We start from the raw sequence: 23683 nt of genomic DNA on the forward strand, positions 1-23683 counted from the left end.
GAAGGGGAAGAAAACAGGCACAGTATTTGCCCTACACATTATCTACAGTGCTTGACGATGTGATTCAACAAACAGAGGGATGAGAGAGAGTAGCAGCTATGGGATCTACAGCAGCAGCAAGTGGATTTATTATCCTCTTTCTCTCTGTATCAGGTACTGTACTTTCATATTCACATTTTCGTGCATTTATTTGAGGAACTTCAGAGGGTGGTTGGTGTGCAGATGTCAAACACGACCACTTGGCTTACTCCAAGTGGCTTTTACATTTCTGACTAACTGGAGGGGGGTTGCAGGTGTTAAACCCTGTGTGGGAGTGTCCTTACAGAGTCGTTAGGGGCACATTTGTCCAGAGAAGACAGAGGGATATTAAGGATCCATCGATGTCAAGCTGGAACAACCTTCTAAATGTTAGCATGTTCATGTGATAACTGTAGGTGTGCGTGTTGCACTATTTCAGCTCTGAGTACAGTGATAGCTGACCATTAGTTCGACAAAGTTTAGCGGTAAAGTCTGTCAGTCTCTCTACCTTCCTCTGCAGTGTGAACACAGACAGGAAATAAACCAAAGCAGACAGCTTTTTATGCACCAAACCTTTGTTAGAGTGGTGACATTCATCCTGTTCAGTAAAACTTAATTAAAGTTTTCCGTATTTTACCCAATGCTTAATCTGTATTTTAGCACAATCTAGATGTGATGTGATGTAGCCTATATTATCAGACAGCACGGAGGAGTTTTAACGCCCGAAGAGGTTATTTTTCCTTGCCAAAATACATCTGCTGCAGATAAAAGTCTGTCATATTGTGAATCTGACTGTGCTTCCTAACGCTCTGTGTTGCAGTGGTACAAAGCAGTAAAGTGCTGACATACATCTCTGCTCAGATCTGTGCTGTGAGAGGATCAACAGTGGACATACGCTGCATCTATAGAACGCCTACCACAGCAAAAAGACGTTCTGTCTCAGTTGATAAAATATTATGGTTCGCTGAAGTTCAGGATAGCAGAGCTGTGGACCTGAGAACAGACCCGGAGTACGCAGGTCGTCTGTGGTATTACTGCGATAAGATGACCTGCACTTTAAGAATCACTGACCTGAGAGAGAGCGACTCATCTGTGTACAAGTTCACATTCAAATACAAGCAACACAGGAGACACACCCTTACACCTGGAGTCATTTTATCAGTCACAGGTAACATTTTTATTGGTTTATATTTGCTAACAGCTAAATCTGAAAAAAACCAACAACAAAAAAACACGTCTGTTCCTTCTTCACAGTTCCAGATCTGCAGGTGCAGGTGAGACGATCGTACTCTACCCGAGCTGAGCTGTTCTGTCACAGCGCCTGTCATCTACCTGAACGTTCTTCCTACATCTGGTACAAGAATGGACAGAAAATTCAGGCGGAAACATCTTCTACATTCTCAGACTACTTTGATCCTGCAGACAGTTATTCCTGTGCTGTCAGAAGACACAAGGGCTTCCCTGCTCCTCCAGTGTGTGAGTTAAACATTTTCACTTGGCTTGCACACATTTTGTAAAATACAGCTCAAGTTGTGATCTGCATGAACACATTTCCTGTCCCAGTGCACCAACATGAAGAAGCAGAATCAATACAGTAATGTTTTCTATGACCCCAAACAGTATCCCTCTTCATGTTATTGCTGATACGAAGATTTAGCTGTATTTCTGATGATTAAAATACGTTTATCTTTCAGGTGTCATTGATCAAACCTGCAACAGAGTGATTTACACTGACAGAAGCATCTGTGCCTTCAAAGGCTCATCAGTGGACATTTCTTGCACTTACAGCAGTTATGAAACTATCAGATCTAAATTCTGGTTCAGTCCTGAACGTTCTCATCAGTGGCAGAGTCCTTCACAGCCTGAGGACCTTAGTGAAGACTCCCAGTTTGCAGGTCGTGTTCAGGTCCTTGAATCAGAGAGAGGACGCTCCACTCTGAGAATCACTGACCTGACAGAGAGTGATTCAGCTCAGTATCACTTCAAATTCACAACAAGAAGCTTTGAGTGGAGGAGTAGTTTACCTGGTACAACTCTGACTGTCACAGGTACTGATGAACACACAATAGCACACAATCACCGTACAAACATGTTTATGAGTAAAGATTATGTGCAGTTATTATAATTTCTACTTAAAGGTTATTTGTAAGAATTATTATTATTAGATTTTTTTTTTTTGTAGTTCCATTCCCAATTCTCCAAAACTGAAGCTTGTGGATTGTGGGACAACTTTTCTTAATAATAGCACTTTTAAAGGAAATGTTCACCAAAAAACGATAATCCAATCATAATCTCCTCACTGCCATGCTGACGGATAGTCGAGTGAAGAATTTCGGCATTGTCTTAAAGAACTGAAGTATCTGTGGACTTGTTTTCTAAAATGGCGCCATACAGCTCGTCCAGCAAAACTCTGAAGAGATGTTGTTTTTACCTTCAACACGCTGTCGAGCTTGTTCACCCACTTCAGACAGTGAATTACATTCTCTCCTGTGTTATGGTTATATGTGCCCATGATTATTTAATGACTAAGGCTAATATTGTATCCAGCTCTGCAGGTTCAGGTGATCAGAACAACAGTCCATCAGTTGTATACTGAGGCAGAGCTGACGTGTCACAGCAGCTGCAGTCCAGCTGGTCGTCTTTCCTACGTCTGGTTCAAGAACGGAGAGAAAATTCCAGAAGAAACATCCTCTTATAGAGAAGACTTTTATCCTGGAGACAACATCTCCTGTGCGTTCAGAGGACATGAGGATTACCGCTCTCCCTCACTGTGTAAATGTAGACCTATGTCATTTATGTGATATAATCTGGTGGTTAATCTAAGGTAGGTTAAAGACTGCTGTGACAACTGTTAACAATTTGTCACCTGTGGTCTCAAAGTTCTCTTGTGATCTTCACCTCCAGATGCTCCACACATCTCCTCTGTGTCAGTGAATCCCCCGGGTGATGTAATGGAGGGCAGTTCAGTGACTCTGACCTGTAGCAGTGATGCTAACCCAGCAGTTAAATACACCTGGTACAAGAAGAATGGAGATCCAGACCTTCAACCTCTCAGTAAAGAACCACAGCTTGTCTTCAGCTCCATCCAGTCCTCTGACTCTGGAGAGTATTACTGTACAGCTGAGAACGAGCTGGGTAGGAGGACGTCTGAATACATCTCTGTTAATGTGACATGTGAGTGAAACAAAGCCTTTTAAAAATCCAGACACAAGATAAGCCAAAGAAAAGTTCTGCTGATCATCAGGGAAAAATATGTTTTGATAATTAAGGATCTCACATAATCCTACAGATTTTGAGAAATTAGCTGCACCCAAAAAACATTAAACACCCAGTTCAGATGCTACCACATCCCATAACTTCTTATATTTAAATACAACTTCTAATTCTCTGTTAATACATCTCCAGATGCTCCAAAGCTTTCCTCTGTGTCAGTGAGTCCCTCTGCTGAGATAGTGGAGGGCAGTTCAGTGACTCTGACCTGTAGCAGTGATGCTAACCCAGCAGCTAATTACACCTGGTACAAGGAGAATGAAGACTCACCAAAAGCATCAGGACAGATCTTCACCATAGCTGACATCAGAGCTGAACACAGTGGGAATTATTCCTGTGCAGCACAGAACAGAAGAGGACTTCATCATGTCACCTTATATCTTCTTGTTGTTGAAGGTAAGTAGTTTCATGGTCTGAATACAAACATGCTTTTTATCCATCTTCTTGTTTTTACATTTTTTTTTTTTACCTCCTTGAAACCAGATTTTTTTGAGAATCTGCGTGTAGGAGACTATTACTGCTTGATGATAAAGGTCATTTATCACTGGCGATGAATAATACACTCGTAAATGGGGCACCACCTCCGTTGTTTGATTTACTGGAATAGGCCGGAGGGAACTATTCCAAACATCTAACTGTACAAGTTTGACTTGGACAGCTAGAGTATCAATTTCAAATCAATTTACTCAATCTCATATTCTGAAGCAGTGACTTCTTTGCATGTATCCATCGGTTCTCCAAATTAAAATTAAGTTCCAGGCAAAGACAAACAATTATATATGTTTATTGACTAAATTATTTGGGGTAAAATAAATGAAATGACAATTTTAGATGAACAACAAATAACAGAAAAGGTAAAGACTGTAATAAGCAAAGTAATAAAGTTATGTGACCGTCAGCAGATGGTAAAGTTAAAGGGTTGGGTTTTTATATATTAAATATCACAGGAGTAATTTTTAATACTAACGAGACCCTAACCTCAACTTTCTTAAGTTCATAAGAGAGAAGTCAGAACCTAGAAAGAAGTCAGAACCTAGACAGAAGTCAGAACTTTAGACAGAAGTCAGAACTTTAGACACCACTCATTCTCATGTGTGTGGATCCAGCTGTATGAAGATGTTCAGCCTGTTTTGTCAGGGACTCAGGAGGCACAGAAGCTTGGTGTCCTTGAGAGTTCTGGGTTGGACTGCGGCACGGCGAGTCGACCCAATAGCCAGAGGGAAGGCCGGTACTCTGTTGAGGATCTCTTGGTCCGAAGGCCCAGCGGGGTTTCCACCTTGGGAGCGCTGGGGACAGAGTCAGTCTTGGCTGGGAGCACACAAAGTCTCTTTTGCTGGAGGCTCCTTGCAAGGTTTCTGAAGCAGACAATGACTGCAACATTCTTCATCAGATGATCACAGTCTTGAAAAAGACTTTTTCTTTGTTGTTTCAACTGGTGGTTCTTAAGTTCTGATCCTTAACTAATTTAACTTCTTCTGGATCAGGTGGTGATAATTTAACGGTATATCAAAATCAAAAATCAGAAAGAAAATAATTTGTTCAATAATTTGTTAATTTGGATCAGGCAGTGATACAGTATATGGTATATTAAAATAAAAAATCAAAAGGAAAAGAATTTGTTCTATTAAAAACTTTGATTAAAGTAAAGCACTTAAAGTAATTATTCAATTAGCTTTTCTTAGAGCTTGCAAAAATAAAAGTAAAGATTACTTTAAAAATAAAAATAAGAATAAAAAGAAGTGAAGAGAAGAAGGAGAAGAAGCAGGGACAGAAGAGAGGAGAGGAGAGCAGCAGAGAGGGGAGAAGTGTAGTGACAGAAGAGAATGACCGAAGTAAAGAGAAGCAGAGAGGGGAGAAGTCGGAAGAAGGACGGGGAAAGGAAGCAGAGCCTCGTGATGGAGACATAAGGGCATGTGTTCCTACATGTGTATGTTTTGAAACATGGTCATGATATGATATATATTTTTCTCTCTATGTTAATTCTGGGCTCCATTGATTAAAACCATAACCCCCTTCACACTAAGAGGCCCCTCATACTGTATTTTACAAAACCTAAACTTTCCTGAGCATCCATTTTTTTAACCTTTTATTTCATCTTAACCTCCCAGTTAAACAGCCCTCTCATAGCACCTCTAACCAAGACTGTGTTGGGACAACAGGACATCATATTTCCACCTTAAATCTGACGACTGTCACAGGTAAGTTATCCACTTTCTTTTACACACACCTACTGTATTAACTTTATGTATTATTTTCCCATCAGTTATATCTGTTTTACTAACTTTGTCAGCGATCCAGCTCACCCAACTATCATCCAGTCATTAATTTGTCTGTGTTATGTAGCCACATGTCAAAGTACCTTGTGATGGAGACATAAGGGCATGTGTTCCTACATATTCCCACTCTTCGATCAAATGACTGTGGCAACAGGAACTTGGATCAATGAAGTCACACTGCCCATTGTCGAGGTATCCCTGGGGCACATTCCATGATCAGAGTTGGTGTCTGTCTCTATCATATACTAAGGTCTAATCATATAGCAAAGAGAGAATGAGGAGGAAACAACATTGATAACCCTAACTTCCTCTAAGGGTTAGTAGGAAGTACTAGTCTTATGGTGTTACTAATTGTGACTAGCTGTAAGACTCTTTTGAGTCACGACCTTTAGATTATTTTGAATAATACATTTGTGCATTTATAATTTTTACAATGTAATACCTAAATAATTTCTATTTCGTTCTTAGGTTGGAAGTAGGCTTTATGAGGCCTCTTGTAGGACACTTGAGGGGATTCTTGTCTTCCCTATTTGACAGTTAAATCTGTAGTTAGACCTGTCTCTGTGTTTAACTTTTAAATTCATCCATCAGTACTTTGCTGAGGGCTGTATAGCTCTTTTTGACACGGCGAGATTGTCGCTTTGATGAATTTGCTGACTTCCTGATGAGATGTTACTCTAATTAGATAGACTTTTTCATCAGCTATGACATTTGAGAATCTCCTTTAGATATGACTATATCTTTAAAGTAAGCGCTGGTATCGTAAGTACCACCGGGCTTGGGTTCGAGACAGGTTATGCTTCAAACCATTTTATCTAAGTCCCTGTCAGAGGAACCTTGTGAATAGTATGCAATTGGTAGAGGGAGAGGCTTTTTAGCTCCGCCCACTCATATACCCCCACTTGTTTTAGCAGGATTTGGCTCAGTGGTGGTTTGACCACTGAGGGAGTAACTTCTAAGCTGTGGAATTCACAGCAGTTGAGTTTACTATTCACTCAACAGCAACTTCTGGGTGAAGGCGGCCAGAAGTGATTTCTTCTCACAGACAGTTTTCCAGCACTTCAGAAAACTTTTAATCAGCATAAGCATTTCATTCTTTTACTTCTGCTTTCACAATATAAACTGATCAAGGGATTTCTTTGCCTCTTTTTCACAGTCTAAACTTTTTCTTTTAAACCCGCAGTAAGCATTTCATCCATTTACTTCGGATTTCACAACTCAAACCGATTAGGGGATTTCTTCGCCCCTTTTTCACGATCTAAACACACTGTCCTTTTTGACAGGATTGTTGCCACAGCAACTGATCTTGGTACTACACAACACGTAATAGTAACTTAAAGAAACCTCTCACTGTTTAAGACAGTTGTCTTCTGTTTAGTTAACTACTCAAAATCAGAACACTCGAGGGTGTGTGCCCACTACGCACCTCTGTCAAGGTGCAGCAGGTGGCAATAAAATCACACAAGCGGGTTCCTTGGTGCTGCCGACGCGCATCCACAGAGTCTCGCCCAAACGGTTCAAGTCAAGTGTACGGCAACACTTGTGCATGCAAATAGGTCACCTATCTGGTAATACGCAGCATCCGGACAAAAGAATAATGCGTGGCGGCTCTATACAACCTTTCAACTCACAGATCCAAAATGTAAAAATGTAGGAGACTATTACTGCTTTATAATAAAGGTCATTAATCACTGGTGATTAATAATACACTCGTAAATGGGGTACCACCTCCTTTTTTTGATTTACTGGAATAGGCTGGAGGGAACTATTCCAAACATCTAACTGTACAAGTTTGACTTGGACAGCTAGAGTATCAATTTTCAAATCAATTTATTCAATCTCATATTCTGAAGCAGTGACTTCTTTGCACGTATCCATCGGTTCTCTACATTATAATTAAGTTCCAGACAAAGACAAATGATTATATATGTTTATTGACTAAATAATTTGGGGTAAAATAAGTGAAATGACAATTTTGGACAAACAACAGATAACAGAAAAGGTAAAGACTGTAATAAGCAAAGTAATAAAGTTATGTGACCGTCGGCAGATGGTGAAGTTAAAGGGTCGGCTTTTTATATATTAAATATCACAGGAGTAGTTTTTAATACTAGCTGTGTTCCTACATGTGTATGTTTTGAAACATGGCCATGATATATATTTTTCTCTCTATGTTAATTCTGGGCTCCATTGATTAAAACCATAACCCCCTTCACACTAAGAGGCCCCTCATACTGTATTTTACAAAACCTAAACTTTCCTGAGCATCTATTTTTTTAACCTTTTATTTCATCTTAACCTCCCAGTTAAACAGCCCTCTCATAGCACCTCTAACCAAGACTCTGCTGGGACAACAGGCCATCATAATTCCACCTTAAATCTGACTACTGTAACAGGTAAATTACCCACTTTTATCTGCACACACCTACTGTATTAACTTTAGGTATTATTTTCCCATCAGTTATATCTGTTTTACTTACTTTGTCAGCGATCCAGCTCACCCAACTATCATCCAGTCATTAATTTGTCTGTGTTATGTAGCCACATGTCAAAGTATCTTATTTAGTTATTGACCTACTTAAAATCTCACTGACAATGAAAAAGTGGAACATGATCAGTGATCAGTCGTGTGAGGGATTTTTCAGTCCCATTACATTTGCAAATCAAATGTTTGTACTTCACCTTAATGCTAAATTAGTCACAACAGTCTAATGGAAACATCCTGTAACTCCAGACTGAATTATCTGTCCATTCATGTGATCATTGTCACAGCTGCACTGAGATCAGGCATCAGAGGAAACCGCTCACGGGTGATCACGTGCGTCCTGCTCGTCCCGCTTGTCCTCGCCTCCATCATCATTCTCTTACTAGGGATCAGGTGAGCTGCTCAGTACCACTTTATCTATGTTCACTAATATTCACACTTCAGCCATTTGTTTAATGTGAATATCAATGAATTTGATTCTGTTTTTTATCCTTTCTCATATCAAGAAATTACAGACTGTCCAGTGGACGATATCAGTTTGTACAGAGACAAGACAGCAGAGAACAGGTGAGGAAGAAGAGTTCAAGAATGTAGCTAAACACGTTATGTTGTGTTATGTTAGCAACATGGCAAACTTCATGATAAAGTAAATTCTTTTAATTGTTGGGCATTTATTTAATGTTATATAGTCCAGTATTATTCCAAGAAAAAGGAGACTTCAAGGTGAAATTCTTCCATTTTATATCTCGTCGTGTCATGATTTGACTAATTTTCCTCCTCCTGTCACTCCAGACCTTTCCACCTTCCACCTCCACCTGCCCACCAGTGGTCCGCAGTGTGTTTTCCTGTCTTGCACATCGGCTGGTTCGACTCTTTCCAACACATTGACAGATACAATTCACATTTATATCATCTGAAAAATAGATAGCAATTAAATGATTGCTCATGATAATAATGATATTTTTCCAAATCTTTGTGACTGTCTTCCATCTCCTCTCCAGTGAGGTGTTGTGTCTAGTAGCTGAAGCTAAACTTTAACAAATAAATGAGGAAGGAGAAGCAGGATGTGTAAATTGATAGTTCATTGATGTGTTATTGTAAATATACTTATTTTTTTGTCTGGTTAGGCCGTAAATACACAGCCTCGTAAAGACAATTCTAAAACACTGTTATCAGTTTAGCTTCCAGTCTGAGAGTTGCAGATTGTTTTATGATTGTTTTGCAGAGCAATCTTTTGTCAAGGTGTACAATATGAATCATTTCTGTATTAAACATTTCTAAAAAGTCTTTGTCTCTTTTATTCCCTCCTATGCCAAGTGTTCATCTCCCGGTCTGAGAATTGAAGCCAATGCAGAAGCACAAAAAGCTGCAGTTCCTTAAATGACCACTAGAGGCTTGGACTCGAAGAGCCCATTAAAAATGGATGACAAAATGTATCTGTGGTACTGTTACGACCCCCTTTAAGTTAGGTCTAACATAAGACAGAACAACAAATTATGATTCAAAGGAAGGTAAATTTTATTAACTCAATCATCAAACAAAGTAAACAAACTGATGGGCCGGCCAAAATAAACAAAAGAAGAGCAGACTCCCAGACCAACCCACAAGGGCAGTCGGAACTGGGGTTAACCCTCTACCCTAAATCAACAAAGCAACTAATCCTAATTGAAATAAAGCCACGAAAACTGAACTACCGCACCCATCAGAATAACATAAATCAAAGGCGTACTACCTCAGCCAGCCTCCCGGCTGACTGACAGCACTGCTGGTCCACTGGCATGTAGTGAGCAAGGTGAAGGAGAGAGACCAGAGCCTAGTGCCCTACCCCCTCTTATAGACTCTTTCTGATCAGCCAGACTGCTATCACCTGGCAGGCAAGCCAATCACCAGCCATGGTGACACATCCTGGCCAGCAGACAGGGAGCTTGTAACAGGTACAATAACAATGCAAATAAAACAGAATAACAGAATAACAATGTGTATTAAGCACTTTGAAAATGGAGAAAAGGTATCAGATGTTCACTTTTGCAGTTTTCAAAGGTTTGCATGGTGTGGAAGTTTCGCTGGAGGCAGCAGTCAAGTGTCTCTCTGTTTTTTCACATGTTTACGCTTTAAACATTCGTCATCATACGCTTGATTTAGAGGAAGGAAATGCGGAAGGAGTTGGTCTTCTGAGAAATGATGAGGAGGAACAAGCAGCCTGCCGTCTGAAGTCGCTCTGTAAGTTAAACATCTTTACAATTATTGCACAGTTTTGTCTCAGATTTGATCATCCATAACTATTTGAAAGATTTAGTTTTGCTGGACGTTGTCGCATTTTGCAAAACAGCAAGCTGGTGTGTTTAAATGTGTGTGAAGAAGGTCGACCATGGGTTTCACAGCAGCAGCCAGAGGATGTATCTTCATTCTCTCCATACTGGGTACTGTATATTTATATTTTATATATTTCACTCGTTTAAAAATCAACTGGATGTTGGTCATCTACAAAGTTTCTTCATTCATACCTGCAAAGCATGTTTGTCTTTTGAGCTCTAAACTAACAGTTCATGAATGAATATGTTTGAAATTAGGGAGGCTGAGTCAGAACAAATATTTTATAATTATTTCATCAAATATTTTTTACTGTGACGTCTCTCTGCGAGTGCTACACTGGCGTCTCGTTGGTAAGAGGAACTTGAAGATGTGAGCCAGAAGCTGTGTATTCAGATGTCTCTTTAGTTAAAGACTTATAAGTTTGTAGATATTTTGATTCTTTAAGACAAACTTTTCACCTTTGTTATTAACAGAACTTCTGCTGATGACAGTAGAAAGAGCAAACTACACATTTTTAAAGCAATCCTCTCAGGTTTACAGGACAGAAGTTTTTCGTGCGTTAAACATAGAGTTTGGGTGGAGTATCACTTCTCACAGACATGCGAGTTACAGAAATGTCACACAGCAGCAGGGCGTAAATGTTGACGCCTGTTCTGCATTTCTCTGCAGTGTGAGTGAACAGGGAGGAAACAAACTCAGAAAATCGCACCTTTCATTTAAAAGCATGTGACGTAACATGGAGGAGAGTAAAGGTGGAAAGCTCCTAAACAGTGGTGTGCACAGACTTTTTGAAGGGCAGGGGCGAAAAGAAAAAAAGGGCCCATACAGCAAGTTCTCGCCACTTAAGAGGGCACTTTAGCATGTGTTTTTGCCAACCAAGAGGGCAGTTTATCATGTTTTAACCAGCCAAGGGGGCAGTTTAGTGTGCTTTGCCAACCAAGAGGGCACTTCAGCGCGCATTTTTCAACAATTTGGCTACGAGGGGAGGCGACTGCCCCCTCTGACCCCCCTCGTGCACACCACTGCTCCTAAAGCTTGCTGCTGGGGTGGGTCGCCGCTTCCAGTTGATTTTTGGGACATGGAAAAAAGTTTGTAGCACTGTTTGATTTAATGGAGGGGAAATCTTAAATCCTCCTCTATGTTACGCCACATTTGGAGATTAACACTATTTTTTGTAAACTCCGTGTACACAAACAATGTTCTCAATGCTCGTGTTCATGTGTAGAGACCCTGGCGGTACTACGAGCAAAGTTTCATGTTGTGTTAAGCCGTCAGAGAATCTGAGCATTATATATTGACTCCACTGACTTCATGTTCATGTTTCAACAGGTGGGAGGTTTATCAGCGCATCACAAGTCTACCGGCCTATAGGTAACAGTTTGGAATACTGTATTTAAGATTTACTTAATTATTTATCTTCATTGACTGTGTTTCATGTGTGTGCCTGTACTCAGGACTTCAGGTGGAGGTGGAGTCATCGTCCGAGTGCTCGGTATATAGTTGCACCTGGGCAGAGCTCAAATGTGTCGCCGATGAGTATCTGCCTCCATCCATGAGCTTCGTATGGTACAAGAACGAAGAGGTCGTTCCAGGAGAAACAGCTTCTACTTATTCAGCCTACTTCTATGATAAAGACAACTGTGCCTGTGCAATAATGAGACACGAGCATCACCCGTCTCCTATAGTGTGTACGTTAACTCCCATTTCAGTCTCCTTTATACTTCTGTTCCACTTTATATCAGATGGCAATATTGGTGACTGTATTTACCTCACAGGTGTAGGCAATTAGTTACTTTTCAGATTAAGATTTAGCAGCCAAAACAAAAGAAAAGAAAATTAATACAAATTTCGTGGTAGAAAATGTCCCTTAATCATATCACAATCCTAAAGATTTGAGAAGAGAAGAGAAGAGTGAGTCCGACCCCGAGGTGGGAACTGATTCAATGACTAAACTGTGTATGAAGTCATCAAAACGGGGTCAGCCCTATGTTCCCACATTTATAGGATATTTTCAAAATTAGGTTTTGTGTTTCTACATTTCCGTGAATGAATGAATGAATGAATGAGCAATTGGTTAGGGGTTAGGGTAAATTTAGGAAAAGGAAACATGGGAACATAGGGCCTAATTTTGAAAAAAATCTTAGAAATGTCTGTGGGAACAGAGGCACGCTCCCATTAAAACTAGTTCCATCTATAGCTGTAGCCTCAGTCATAACAGCAAAACCCTGCATACACTGAAGCAAGACTGAGCAGCTCTCTCCTATCTTGGTTCTATCATAATCTATGGTCATGGTTTTAAAGTACTGTAGTCAAGTCCTGAAGCTCAAGTTTATGGCAGTTCATTACAAGTCCATAATGAATTCATATACAGTCTCCAAAAAGATACTGCAGTTAAAATCTGTATTACAAGCTCAGCTGGTGAGAGGGATTCGATTGCAACGCCTCATTAGCACAACGTGTGCAGTAAAAAACAATAAGTCTGCACAGAGCAGGATACCATAGTGCAGCTTATCTAAAGGAAAATGGAAGAGATGAACATGCACCAGTTCATTTTAGTCTCTATGTAATAAACTAGTTCCTGTTAAGTGTGAACATGCACAACTAGTGTGGTAACAGCACGTTAAATGATGTAAATGAGAACTTTTTCCACCTCTCACTAACTGACTGTACAATGACTGCAAGTCTCTGTTGTACCATTAAGACTGTTTTCATCTTTCAGGTGTGTATGGTGACTCTTGCAACAGAGTGACGTACAGCTACAGAAGCACTTGTGCTCCCAAAGGCTCAACGGTGAACATTTATTGTCTGTACAATGCTTACGAGAAAGACTTTGAGTCAAGATTTTGGTTCAGTCCTGGACAAAGCCACCAATGGTCGTATGAATCTGAAGCCGAGATCGAGGCTGAATATGAATTTGGATTTGGGTTTGAGGGCCACAGCAATGACCGTCGTGTATGGGTCGAGGAAGAGTTGCTGTCTAACGGAATACGCTCCAATCTGCAAATCAGTGACCTGAGAGAAAGTGATGCAGGCCAGTATGACTTCAAATTCAAAACAGGAAGCTTTGAATGGAGGGGAAATTTACCTGGAACATATCTGACTGTAACAGGTACAGATGTTCACAAACTCAAACAAACTTGTTTGTCAAATGTATTTTTATATTGTTTGCAGCACATTGCCCGAAAAAATGTTCTCAATGTAAGTTTTTTCAAACCACTAATATGTTGCAGCTTTACATGTCTTTACATTTCAACTGTTAAAAAATTAAAAGGCCTAATTAGGTCAAAAAATAAATAAAAATAAAACACTTGGATGGGGTTAAGGAAAGAGGGATTATCTGAATGTAAAATTATATGTATCATACAAAAGGTGATATGAAATGTACATTTTATGCATCTGTAGTTTGCAGAAACCTTCAATGGCAACATTTCATCCTGTGACTGAGCTGTTAGTTCAGTTCAGGTGCTTGTGTTCCTCAGAGTTTCAGCAGGAGGAATTTCTGATTGTGATTTGTTAAATGTTGACCAGTGACACGGCTGTTTTGTTCTCATGTCCAGATCTCCAGCTGACGGTGGCCACAATAACAACTGAAACATCTTATGTGTTGGCAGAAGTGACGTGTCACAGCCGGTGCTCTGAGGCTTCCTATGTCTTTTTTAAGAATGGCAATGAAATCACTTCAGGGTCCTCGAGTCACAGAGACTACTTTTACCCTGGAGACAGAATCTCCTGTGCTTTGGAGGGATATGAGGATAACCGCTCTCCTTCATTGTGTGAGTTGTTTGGGTCACCAATAAAGAAAGTATAATTTTGCTATTTTGTATTATTTAGAAAGCCTTTATTCAAGACATGAAGCCTTTAATTACACCACTCAATGTGCATCTTTACATTACCACTTGCCCATTCCAGTGTATAATTGAACATTTAAATGCAGACTGTTTCACAGTACACATATTTATTTTAATTAATGTGGGCTGTATCACAACGTCTCTTTCAGATACTCCCAACGGTCCCTCAGTGTGGGCGAGTCCCTCTAGAGAAATCATGGAGGGCAGTTCAGTGACTCTGACCTGTAACAGCGATGCTAATCCAGCAGCTGAATACACCTGGTACAAATATGTAAACTCCTACCAAACATTCCTCGGTAATGGAGCACAGCTTGTGTTGAGGTACATCCAGCCCTCTGGCTCTGCAGAGTACCGCTGCTACGCTCAGAATGGACTTGGGAGATCACATAATTCCATATCTATAAATGTGAAATGTGAGTGAAACAGATCAAACAAGTTTTATTAATAACCTCTTGACACTTTCAGTGAACCATGTTATAGAAACAGTCCCCAAAGTACCCCAAACAAAAAATGACTTTAATCAGTGTCCCTTCAATACAATATCATAAATCAATAAGTGCTTTCATGAATTTGCTCTTATTCAACATCCTGTTATCAGGCCATTAAGCCAACAAAGAATCAGTGAGGATTTAAAGTACAACTGTTTACTTACTTTAAAAGAGTAGATCAAACAATGAAGACAGACAGAAAGATTAGAAGGAAAGAAGATTAATTATTTAGAAAAGAAATTGAAGCTGCTGATCTGTTTGAAATGTCTTTAAAGAGAACTAGAATTAAATGTACTGTTTTTTACTAATGTTATCTGCTCAACTATAGTCTGTAGTCTGTAGTCTGTTAAATTTCTGTTTTTTAACATGGTAGCTGTAGAGTTGTGTAATGAAAAGTAAAAGATATACTATTCTGAGATGCTGTAAGTGCAGGACGAAAGGAAATAGGAAATGTGAGACTGCAGCCTTAACTGTTATGTTACAGGAGCACTCTGAGTTGCTCAGGCTGATGTGGAACATTTTTAATTTTATAGTTAATTTATGTTTACAAATCTCCTCCAGATGCTCCGAAGACCTCCTCTGTGTCAGTGAGTCCTTCAGGTGAGATAGTGGAGGGCAGTTCAGTGACTCTGACCTGTAGCAGTGATGCTAACCCAGCAGCTAAATACACCTGGTACAAGGAGAACCAACAGTTGCTCCGAGGACCTTGCAATTATCAGTTCACCTCCATCAGCTCAGGGGACAGAGGAACCTACTACTGCAAGTCTGAGAATCAGTATGGACATGTCATGTCTTCGTCTATTCTCATAGATGTCAAGTGTAAGTTCAAATTTCATTAAAATGTAAAAGCTACAATCAGCATGGGAGCCGGTTTAGAATGACAATGTGAACATGATAATATTTACCATGACCACAATCTAAGTGACGTGTGTTAGCATGTATATTGCAGACAGTTACTGTGATTTATCCAGGAGGGACTATGAACACATTATGAAATGTTCAGAGGACCATGCATTGTTTCCTCATATATGTCAATGTCAATCATTATGTTGGGTCATTATTTGTAAAACCAAGTAATTTGTTTGAGATGCTGCCATCAATTTAAGATAGTTATTATTTGGAAAGTTTGTCATCATTGTTGAGATATTAAGTAGAAACTCACAATAAGATTCAGCTGATACGAAACTCTTATTTCCTGCTTCTCATGATTGACAATGACAAGATAACATTGTCATCTTTAATATTTGTGTATTATAAAAAGAGCTTTCTAACCTGTAATTTATGCACAGCTGTGGGCAAGAAACACTTATATATAGTAAGCAAAGATGGATTACTCTATATTCTGTTGCTGTAATGAGATTTGTTGTGTTTAAACTCTTGTAGAACATGTATTTGCTACATATTGTAGTTGTGCTGTTTCATCCATAACATGATGATATTGACATCATTGAGGTTTGAACTTCCTCAGATGCTCCAAAGCTTCCCTCTGTGTCAGTGAGTCCCTCTGCTGAGATAGTGGAGGGCAGTTCAGTGACTCTGACCTGTAGCAGTGATGCTAACCCAGCAGCTAAATACACCTGGTACAAGGAGAACCAGATGCTGTCTCAAGGACCAGATGGCATCTATCATATCTCCTCCATCAGCTCTGAGGACGGAGGGAACTACTACTGCAAGTCTGAGAATCTGCATGGAGAGATCAACTCTTCATTCCTCTTCATAGATGTCCAGTGTGAGTGCAGAAATTACCAACTCTTTGAGGCCAAGAATTACGAGACACTTTTGTTCAAGGTCGAAAAATGGAGTAACTTGTTTGTTTAAATACATTTTGAGATTGAATAGAACCAAATGTGAAAGTTTTGTGAAAAAATAACATGTATCAGAACACGTGAAAGCTCTGCATTTCAAGTTGAATATGAAGCAACTCCAGCTCTAAATTGCTATATTAGGCAAGTGATTAGAAACAGTTGTGGGGGTAAGATTGGACAAAACGCCTGGAGCAGGTTAATCCTGTTGCGCAATAACAATATCCAAGATGAATTAAATGTGATGTCTTCAGCTGAAGTTTGAATATGTAGATAGAGAGAGCATCAGTCATTCAGTTGCATTGTTCACCATTAAATGTTCGTCCATATCATTTGTGCTAGGACTGAAACATGTCTCTTTACATGCTGTCACTAGATGCTCCAAAGCTTCCCTCTGTGTCAGTGAGTCCCTCTGCTGAGATAGTGGAGGGCAGTTCAGTGACTCTGACCTGTAGCAGTGATGCTAACCCAGCAGCTAATTACACCTGGTACAAGGAGAACAAGATGCTGTTTCAGGGACCAGATGGCATCTACCATTTCTCCTCCATCAGCTCTGATGACAGTGGGATCTACCTCTGCAAGTCTGAGAATCTGCATGGAGAAATCAACTCTTCCTTCCTTTGTATAGATGTCCAGTGTGAGTATAAAACCTTGAACTTAGAGGCACATTGTTAGTTTGTTTAAATGAGTAGTTATGAAGGAGAGAAAAAAAAGTTTGAGAGTAGCTCATTCTGTGAAGAATTGCAGACTTGTTGTAATAAACCAGAGCAATTTAACACAATGTGAAACATAAAGAAAAGCCAGTTATAGTGTTTGCTGTGGATTATCAGGTTGTCTTTACTAGGGGTGGGACAATACGGGTACCTCACGATTCAATACTGTGACGATATTTGGCCCACGATAATGATAATATCACGATACACGATATCTGCAATATTCGATATTTTGCAAGAAATTTCAGCAATGATATATCACGATATGTGACTGAAAAAGAAAAACGTCTTATACATCTATTGCATTTATTTTTATTTTTTATTTTTTATAAATGTAATATGCCTTGATGTGTCCAGGTTGACCCAAAGCACTTTTATGTTCCCACTTCCCAGCTACTGGATGGGTGAACATAACTCTGCACATAATTGGTTGCATACTGAAATGTGCCCAATATTTCATTACATTTTTATGTTATTCTTATTTTGTTTAGCTATTTTTAAAATAAAACGGGCCCAAGTTTACATAAAACAAGTTGCTACTGACTTTTCAGTATCAGAAAGCACTGTCCTGGTTTACATAAGACATGTTGTTAATGTTCATGCACTTTATTGGTCCAGGCAGCTCAGGGTTCTCTCCAGACGACAGAACAGCGGCGCTGAGCTGCTATACTCATTTTCAATATTAGCTGCTTTATAGCGGGTGTTAGTGGGCTGCCGCGGTCTTCACGTTAAAAAACGTGCCCCCCGGCTGACGGTGACGAGTGTCCGTCCGTCCGTCGGTCCCCCGGCTCCTAGCCGTCAGCCGGGGGACCGACGGACATACGGACACTCGTCACCGTCAGCCGGGGGGCACTTTTATTAACGAGAAGAATGACGAATGCCCCCCCCCAACGGCGATAACGACCGCACCAGTGTTCTCCCGTCATCTGTCTCGTAAAAGCCAAAGTGGGTCCACACTTTCGAGTGGAAACTCGCGGGTGGGTCTTTGATTTGTTTTTCGTTCTTCGTATTTTCCGCCATTCTTGCATCTGTTCTTCTTCTGTTGTTAACTCGTCTTCTTCACTGGCCGCTGCTTACACCTACTTTACCATCATTTACGGGATTAGCGCCCCCACAAACAGGACAGGAGAGATTAAGTACTGACTGTGACAGCGGGGTAAATCCATAATGTGTGTTGTAATAAAATAGCGATATTTGCCGTCAGTATATCGATTATTTATCGTGACAGAGAGCACAACAATGTATTGCAATATCGATTTTTTTTTCCACCTCTAGTCTTTACATATTATCACAGTCAGGAGGTTTTATAAGGCTTGTTTTGTTAGCAGCAAATTATTCTAATTAACCATTCGAATCAGATGGATTTGTCATTTGTCATCCATAGAGCATGTTGATATTAATGGCATGGAGGGCTTTAATTGTTGTCCCTCAGATGCTCCAAGACTTCCCTTTGTATTAGTGAGTCCATCTGCTGAGATAGTGGAGGGGAGTTCAGTGACTCTGACCTGTAGCAGTGATGCTAACCCAGCAGCTAATTACACCTGGTACAAGAAGAACCAAACACTGATTCAAGGACCAGAAGGTGTCTATAATTTCTCCTCCATCAGCTCTGAGGACAGAGGGAACTACTACTGCAAATCTGAGAACAAATATGGACAGACCATCTCAACATCTGTGTTTATAGATGTCCAATGTGAGTACAAAACACTTTTGAGGCAGATGATTCACACATTCCAAACATGTGTTGCGTTTGAACACTTTGCCCCCAGCACTGTCGACAGGATCTTGTTTTCATCACATTGTTAGAAATAGTTTTCCATACCTGTGACACCAAATAAAACTCTACTGTTGACATTTTTCATGGAACTACCTTTACCGAAAGTAATAGTTTCTCAAAAGTCACAAGTCACTGCTGTAGTCACAGCTGCTGTTGGTCAACTGAACACTGTTAGCAGTTTCCATAGGGAAAACTTTGTTAGCAGAAAATAGTTCCCTAACCGTGTGATGTCATACATTTAGAGCATGCTAGCATAGAATTCATGAATGTCTGTATCTCCTTTAGATGCTCCAAAGCTTCCCTCAGTGTCAGTGAGTCCCTCTGCTGAGATAGTGGAGGGCAGTTCAGTGACTCTGACCTGTAGCAGTGATGCTAACCCAGCAGTTAATTACACCTGGTACAAGGAGAAACAAAAACTGCTTCGAGTTCTAGAAGGTGTCTATCATTTCTCCTCCATCAGTTCTGAGGACAGAGAAAACTACTACTGCAAGTCTGAGAATCAGTATGGAGAGATCAACTCTACATTCCTCTTCTTGGACGTCCAGTGTAAGTACAACACATTGACCTAAGAGGCACATTGTTAGTATGTTTAACTGGTGGTAATGAAAGACAAAAAAATAAAATTGTTAAGTTTGATAGTAGCTCATTGTGTGAAGAATTACGGACTTGGTGTGATGAATCAGAGCTCTTTAATACATGTGGCATGGACGGAGGACCAAATCATAGTGTTCTCTGTAGAGGACATGTCCCAGTCCACACACTGATAAATAAATCTAAAGTTTGTAATTCCCACAGTTAGTAAGTTTAAATTATCGACGTCAGCAGGTTTTATCATGCTTATTTTGTTAGCAGCAAGTTATTCTAATTAATCCTGTGAATCAGGTGGATTTGTCCTGTGTAGAACATATTGATATTAATGGCATGGAGGGCTTTAATTGTTGTCCCTCAGATGCTCCAAGACTTCCCTCTGTGTCAGTGAGTCCCTCTGCTGAGATAGTGGAGGGCAGTTCAGTGACTCTGACCTGTAGCAGTGATGCTAACCCAGCAGCTAAATACACCTGGTACAAGGAGAACCAGATGCTGTCTCAAGGACCAGATGGCATCTATCATATCTCCTCCATCAGCTCTGAGGACAGAGGGAACTACCACTGCAAGTCTGAGAATCAGTATGGAGAGATCAACTCTTCATTCCTGTTCATAGACGTCCAGTGTGAGTGCAGAAATTACCAACTCTTTGAGGCCAAGAATTACGAGACACTTTTGTTCAAGGTTGAAAAATGGAGTAACTTGTTTGTTTAAATACATTTTGAGATTGAATTGAACCAAATGTGAATGTTTTGTGAAAAAATAACATGTATCAGAACACGTGAAAGCTCTGCATTTCAAAGTTGAATATGAAGCAACTCCAGCTCTAAATTGCTATATTAGGCAACTGATTAGAAACAGTTGTGGGGGTAAGATTGAACAAAAGGCCTTGAGCAGGTTAATCCTGTTACACAATAACAACATCCAAGATGAATTAAATGTGATGTCTTCAGTTGAAGTTTGAATATGTAGCTGGAGAGATCATCAGTCATGAATCAGTTGCATCGTTCACCATTAAACGTTCCTCCATATCATTCGTGCTAGGACTGAAACATGTCTCTTTACATGCTGTCACTAGATTCTCCAAAGCTTCCCTCTGTGTCAGTGAGTCCCTCTGCTGAGATAGTGGAGGGCAGTTCAGTGACTCTGACCTGTAGCAGTGATGCTAACCCAGCAGCTAATTACACCTGGTACAAGGAGAACCAAACACTGCTGCCAGGACCAAAAGGAATTTATCATTTCTCCTCCATCAGTTCTGAGGACAGAGGGATCTACTCCTGCATGGCTGAAAATCAGTATGGAGAGATCAACTCTTCATCTCTCTTCATAGATGTCCAGTGTGAGTAAGGAAACATAAGCATCCCTATTTCCCACAAACTTTGAAACAAACTGTATAAATAATAAATCATTTTGATCGTTCACCATAAAAAGATTCTTACATATTAATTCATGCTGGGACTGAAACATGTCTCTTCACATGTTGTCACTAGATGCTCCAAAGCTTCCCGCTGTGTCAGTGAGTCCCTCTGCTGAGATAGTGGAGGGCAGTTCAGTGAATCTGACCTGTAGCAGTGATGCTAACCCAGCAGCTAATTACACCTGGTACAAGGAGAATGGAGACTCACCAAAAGCATCAGGACAGATCTTCACCATCACTGACTTCAGAGCTGAACACAGTGGGAATTATTCATGCAAGATCCACAATACAAGAGGACATTCTAAATCTACTTTATATCTGGGTGTGACAGGTAAATTACACACACACACACACACACACATATACATGTGAAAATTGCAAACAGTGGACTACGTGTCTTTACTGACCAAGTGTGGACCTCTGTCTCTGGTCATTTTTGATTCATTTTAAAGAATAACTACACCAGTGCACTTATTTTTAAGGGAGCGTTTATTCATTTGTGTTATTGTTGATCATTTTTAATTGACAGAAAACCATAACTAGTGCAATTGTGAGGACAGTTAGAGACAGAGTTAACCTTTTTCACTTCACGTCCAAAGCAGAGAAGACGAAACACTTCTCCAATATGATCAAAAATATCCTGAATTTAAAAGGGGCACTATGTAGTTTTGGAGAAGATATTTACAACATTAATGAGGTAATAATACAAACAATTATTGCAAGGATGTTCATTAAATAATTAATTAATTACTTATTTATTATTTCTTGCTTATAATCAAAACAAACCAACAGAACAAGTTTTAACAATCCTGTGCAACTGCTTTCTTGATGGAATATATGAAAAGTAATTTTGTTTGATTGCTTCTTGATGTTTTGGCCGTATTGTGTTTCATTAATGCAAATTAAACAAATTAGTGTTCAAATCTCTTTCTACAGTATCTCCAGTTTTTAACTCAACAACCATAATCAACATCGTCAGGTTGACTCTGGCGGTCCTGATTCTGATTCCTCTGATTCTAATAATTCTACGCTCAAGGTAAACAAAATAATGCATCACTTGTAATTTTGGCTCTTCTATTTTGTTCTTTTAAAAAAATGCATTCATTGTTTTTTGTAACTATGAAGAATATCATCTCAAGTAGTTTGTTTTGTGTTGTTGGATTCAATCAAGGCATAAGAAAACTCCAGTGAGCTTGACCACTGAAGAAAATATCTATGAAGAGGTGGAGATGAGGGAGAGACATGCTGGGCTTGAACAACAAGTCCCTTCATGATATTTTTATAGTACTGTATGTTGGCTTGATATTTTTGGTTAATCACTAGATAATATTCTTATAATGGTAAATTCAGATCAACACGCACAAGTTTGATGAGAGGATTATTAATATTTCATTCACATCACTTGTATGGCACACATCTTGGTGAATTTCAGCGCCTGGAGCTGCGTCGAGACAACGGCAGTTTCTAATGCTACCTAATGCTGATTGGTGCCCAGTTCTCAGCTGCAGAGCGCCTGTCCACCTGTCTCCAGTCAGTGGTAGTTTCTCAACGGAGTGTGCAGAAAATCAATGTGCACACATTATTCCGCCCCTCCAACACACCGCGCTGATTCACTAGCACAATGCCAATCAGAGAATCCAACGGCTCAGACGGCTGACAGCCAACCTCCTCAGACTTCGCATGTTGAATCGGGTCAGACGACGTCCGAGCGGCTCCGAAAGCTTCCAACGCAGCTGAACACACCGAACAGATTTATTCCCGACCTCGTCAGAGTCTCCCCAAATGCTTCAGACATCCAACGGTTGGGCCGGTGTGTTCCTGCCTTTAGACCTAACCCTGAATTGCAAGAATGGAAGCTGTAATTTTTATTTCGCTTTAAATGTGTTTAGGGTCACAGCAAAAAGACTGTTCTAGCAGACACATTGAACATGAACATGTTTAAAATCACTGAAATGTAATATAAGCTCAGTAGTATTGTAGTTAACTAGATCTTAGACTTTCCTAATATTGCATTGGCTGAAATTAAAAAAAGCCTCCACAAAAACTGTAAATTATTTTTTCAGTTCCATTTCACTGCTGCAGAGGGTGTCAGTGCAGAAGGCTTAAGATTGCAGCTTTAAAAATGTTTTTTTTGTATTTCATAATTTTGTGCAGCATTAATAAAGATAAATACACTTACAGGTTCTTCTTCTGCTTCTTCCGTTTACAATAACTGCCCTCAACATCGAAAATATTTGACTATTAAGTGGGCTTTTATTTTGAAATTCCTCATCAGAAGCTGCTGATATTGTGTTTATTTTTATGTTGGACTAATCATTCACATAGTTGAAATTTCATGGCCTCCATCTTCTAAGGCTTCAGTGTGATCAGAATAAGCAGGTAAAATTAATAACATAAATAATCAATGAATGAATTCCTTATATACTTATATACTATAATTCATTTATCAACCAATCATTTAATTAATTCATCAATTAATTAGAAGACTGACTGACTGACTGAATAAATGTGAAACTGTAAATTGTGCTCAGGTCGGTGCTTTTATTTTGAATTCTGTTCTTACACTGCATTACCGTAATATCTACTATATACAGACACCACAAAATAACAAGGGAGCTTGTTTGACCAGGGTTTTCAGAGTTGAGGCAGGCTTGACAGCAGTCACAGTGTTATTATCAGCGAGAAGGAAAT

The 23683-nt window shown here is 39.8% G+C and overlaps 1 protein-coding gene and 2 long non-coding RNA genes across 3 annotated transcripts; all 3 read left to right on the forward strand.

Moving 5' to 3' along the window:
* The first annotated feature begins 59 nt into the window (after positions 1-59).
* LOC115588190 (sialoadhesin-like) lies at positions 60-20922 on the forward strand. Its single transcript, XM_030428601.1, has 22 exons — positions 60-153; positions 839-1186; positions 1273-1494; positions 1713-2066; positions 2566-2790; positions 2923-2996; positions 9902-9983; positions 10239-10269; positions 10408-10469; positions 11692-11733; positions 11817-12050; positions 13082-13471; positions 13920-14135; positions 14360-14623; positions 15260-15517; positions 16167-16427; positions 16877-17137; positions 18646-18906; positions 19276-19536; positions 19940-19969; positions 20081-20200; positions 20906-20922. The coding sequence occupies exons 1-22, from the start codon at positions 99-101 to the stop codon at positions 20920-20922; spliced, it is 4068 nt and encodes a 1355-aa protein (XP_030284461.1). The 5' UTR covers positions 60-98.
* Positions 3544-9336, forward strand: LOC115587710 (uncharacterized). Its single transcript, XR_003985144.1, has 6 exons — positions 3544-3684; positions 5397-5486; positions 7871-7960; positions 8337-8442; positions 8556-8616; positions 8842-9336. It is a non-coding gene; the product is annotated as an uncharacterized LOC115587710 (long non-coding RNA).
* A 205-nt stretch (positions 20923-21127) lies between the features above and the next one.
* LOC115587814 (uncharacterized) lies at positions 21128-23138 on the forward strand. The gene is made up of 3 exons (XR_003985186.1): positions 21128-21323; positions 21929-22028; positions 22164-23138. It is a non-coding gene; the product is annotated as an uncharacterized LOC115587814 (long non-coding RNA).
* Positions 23139-23683: the final 545 nt, after the last annotated feature.

The sequence above is a fragment of the Sparus aurata genome, chromosome 1 (assembly GCF_900880675.1).
Source record: "Sparus aurata chromosome 1, fSpaAur1.1, whole genome shotgun sequence".
Taxonomy (NCBI): Eukaryota; Metazoa; Chordata; class Actinopteri; order Spariformes; family Sparidae; genus Sparus; species Sparus aurata.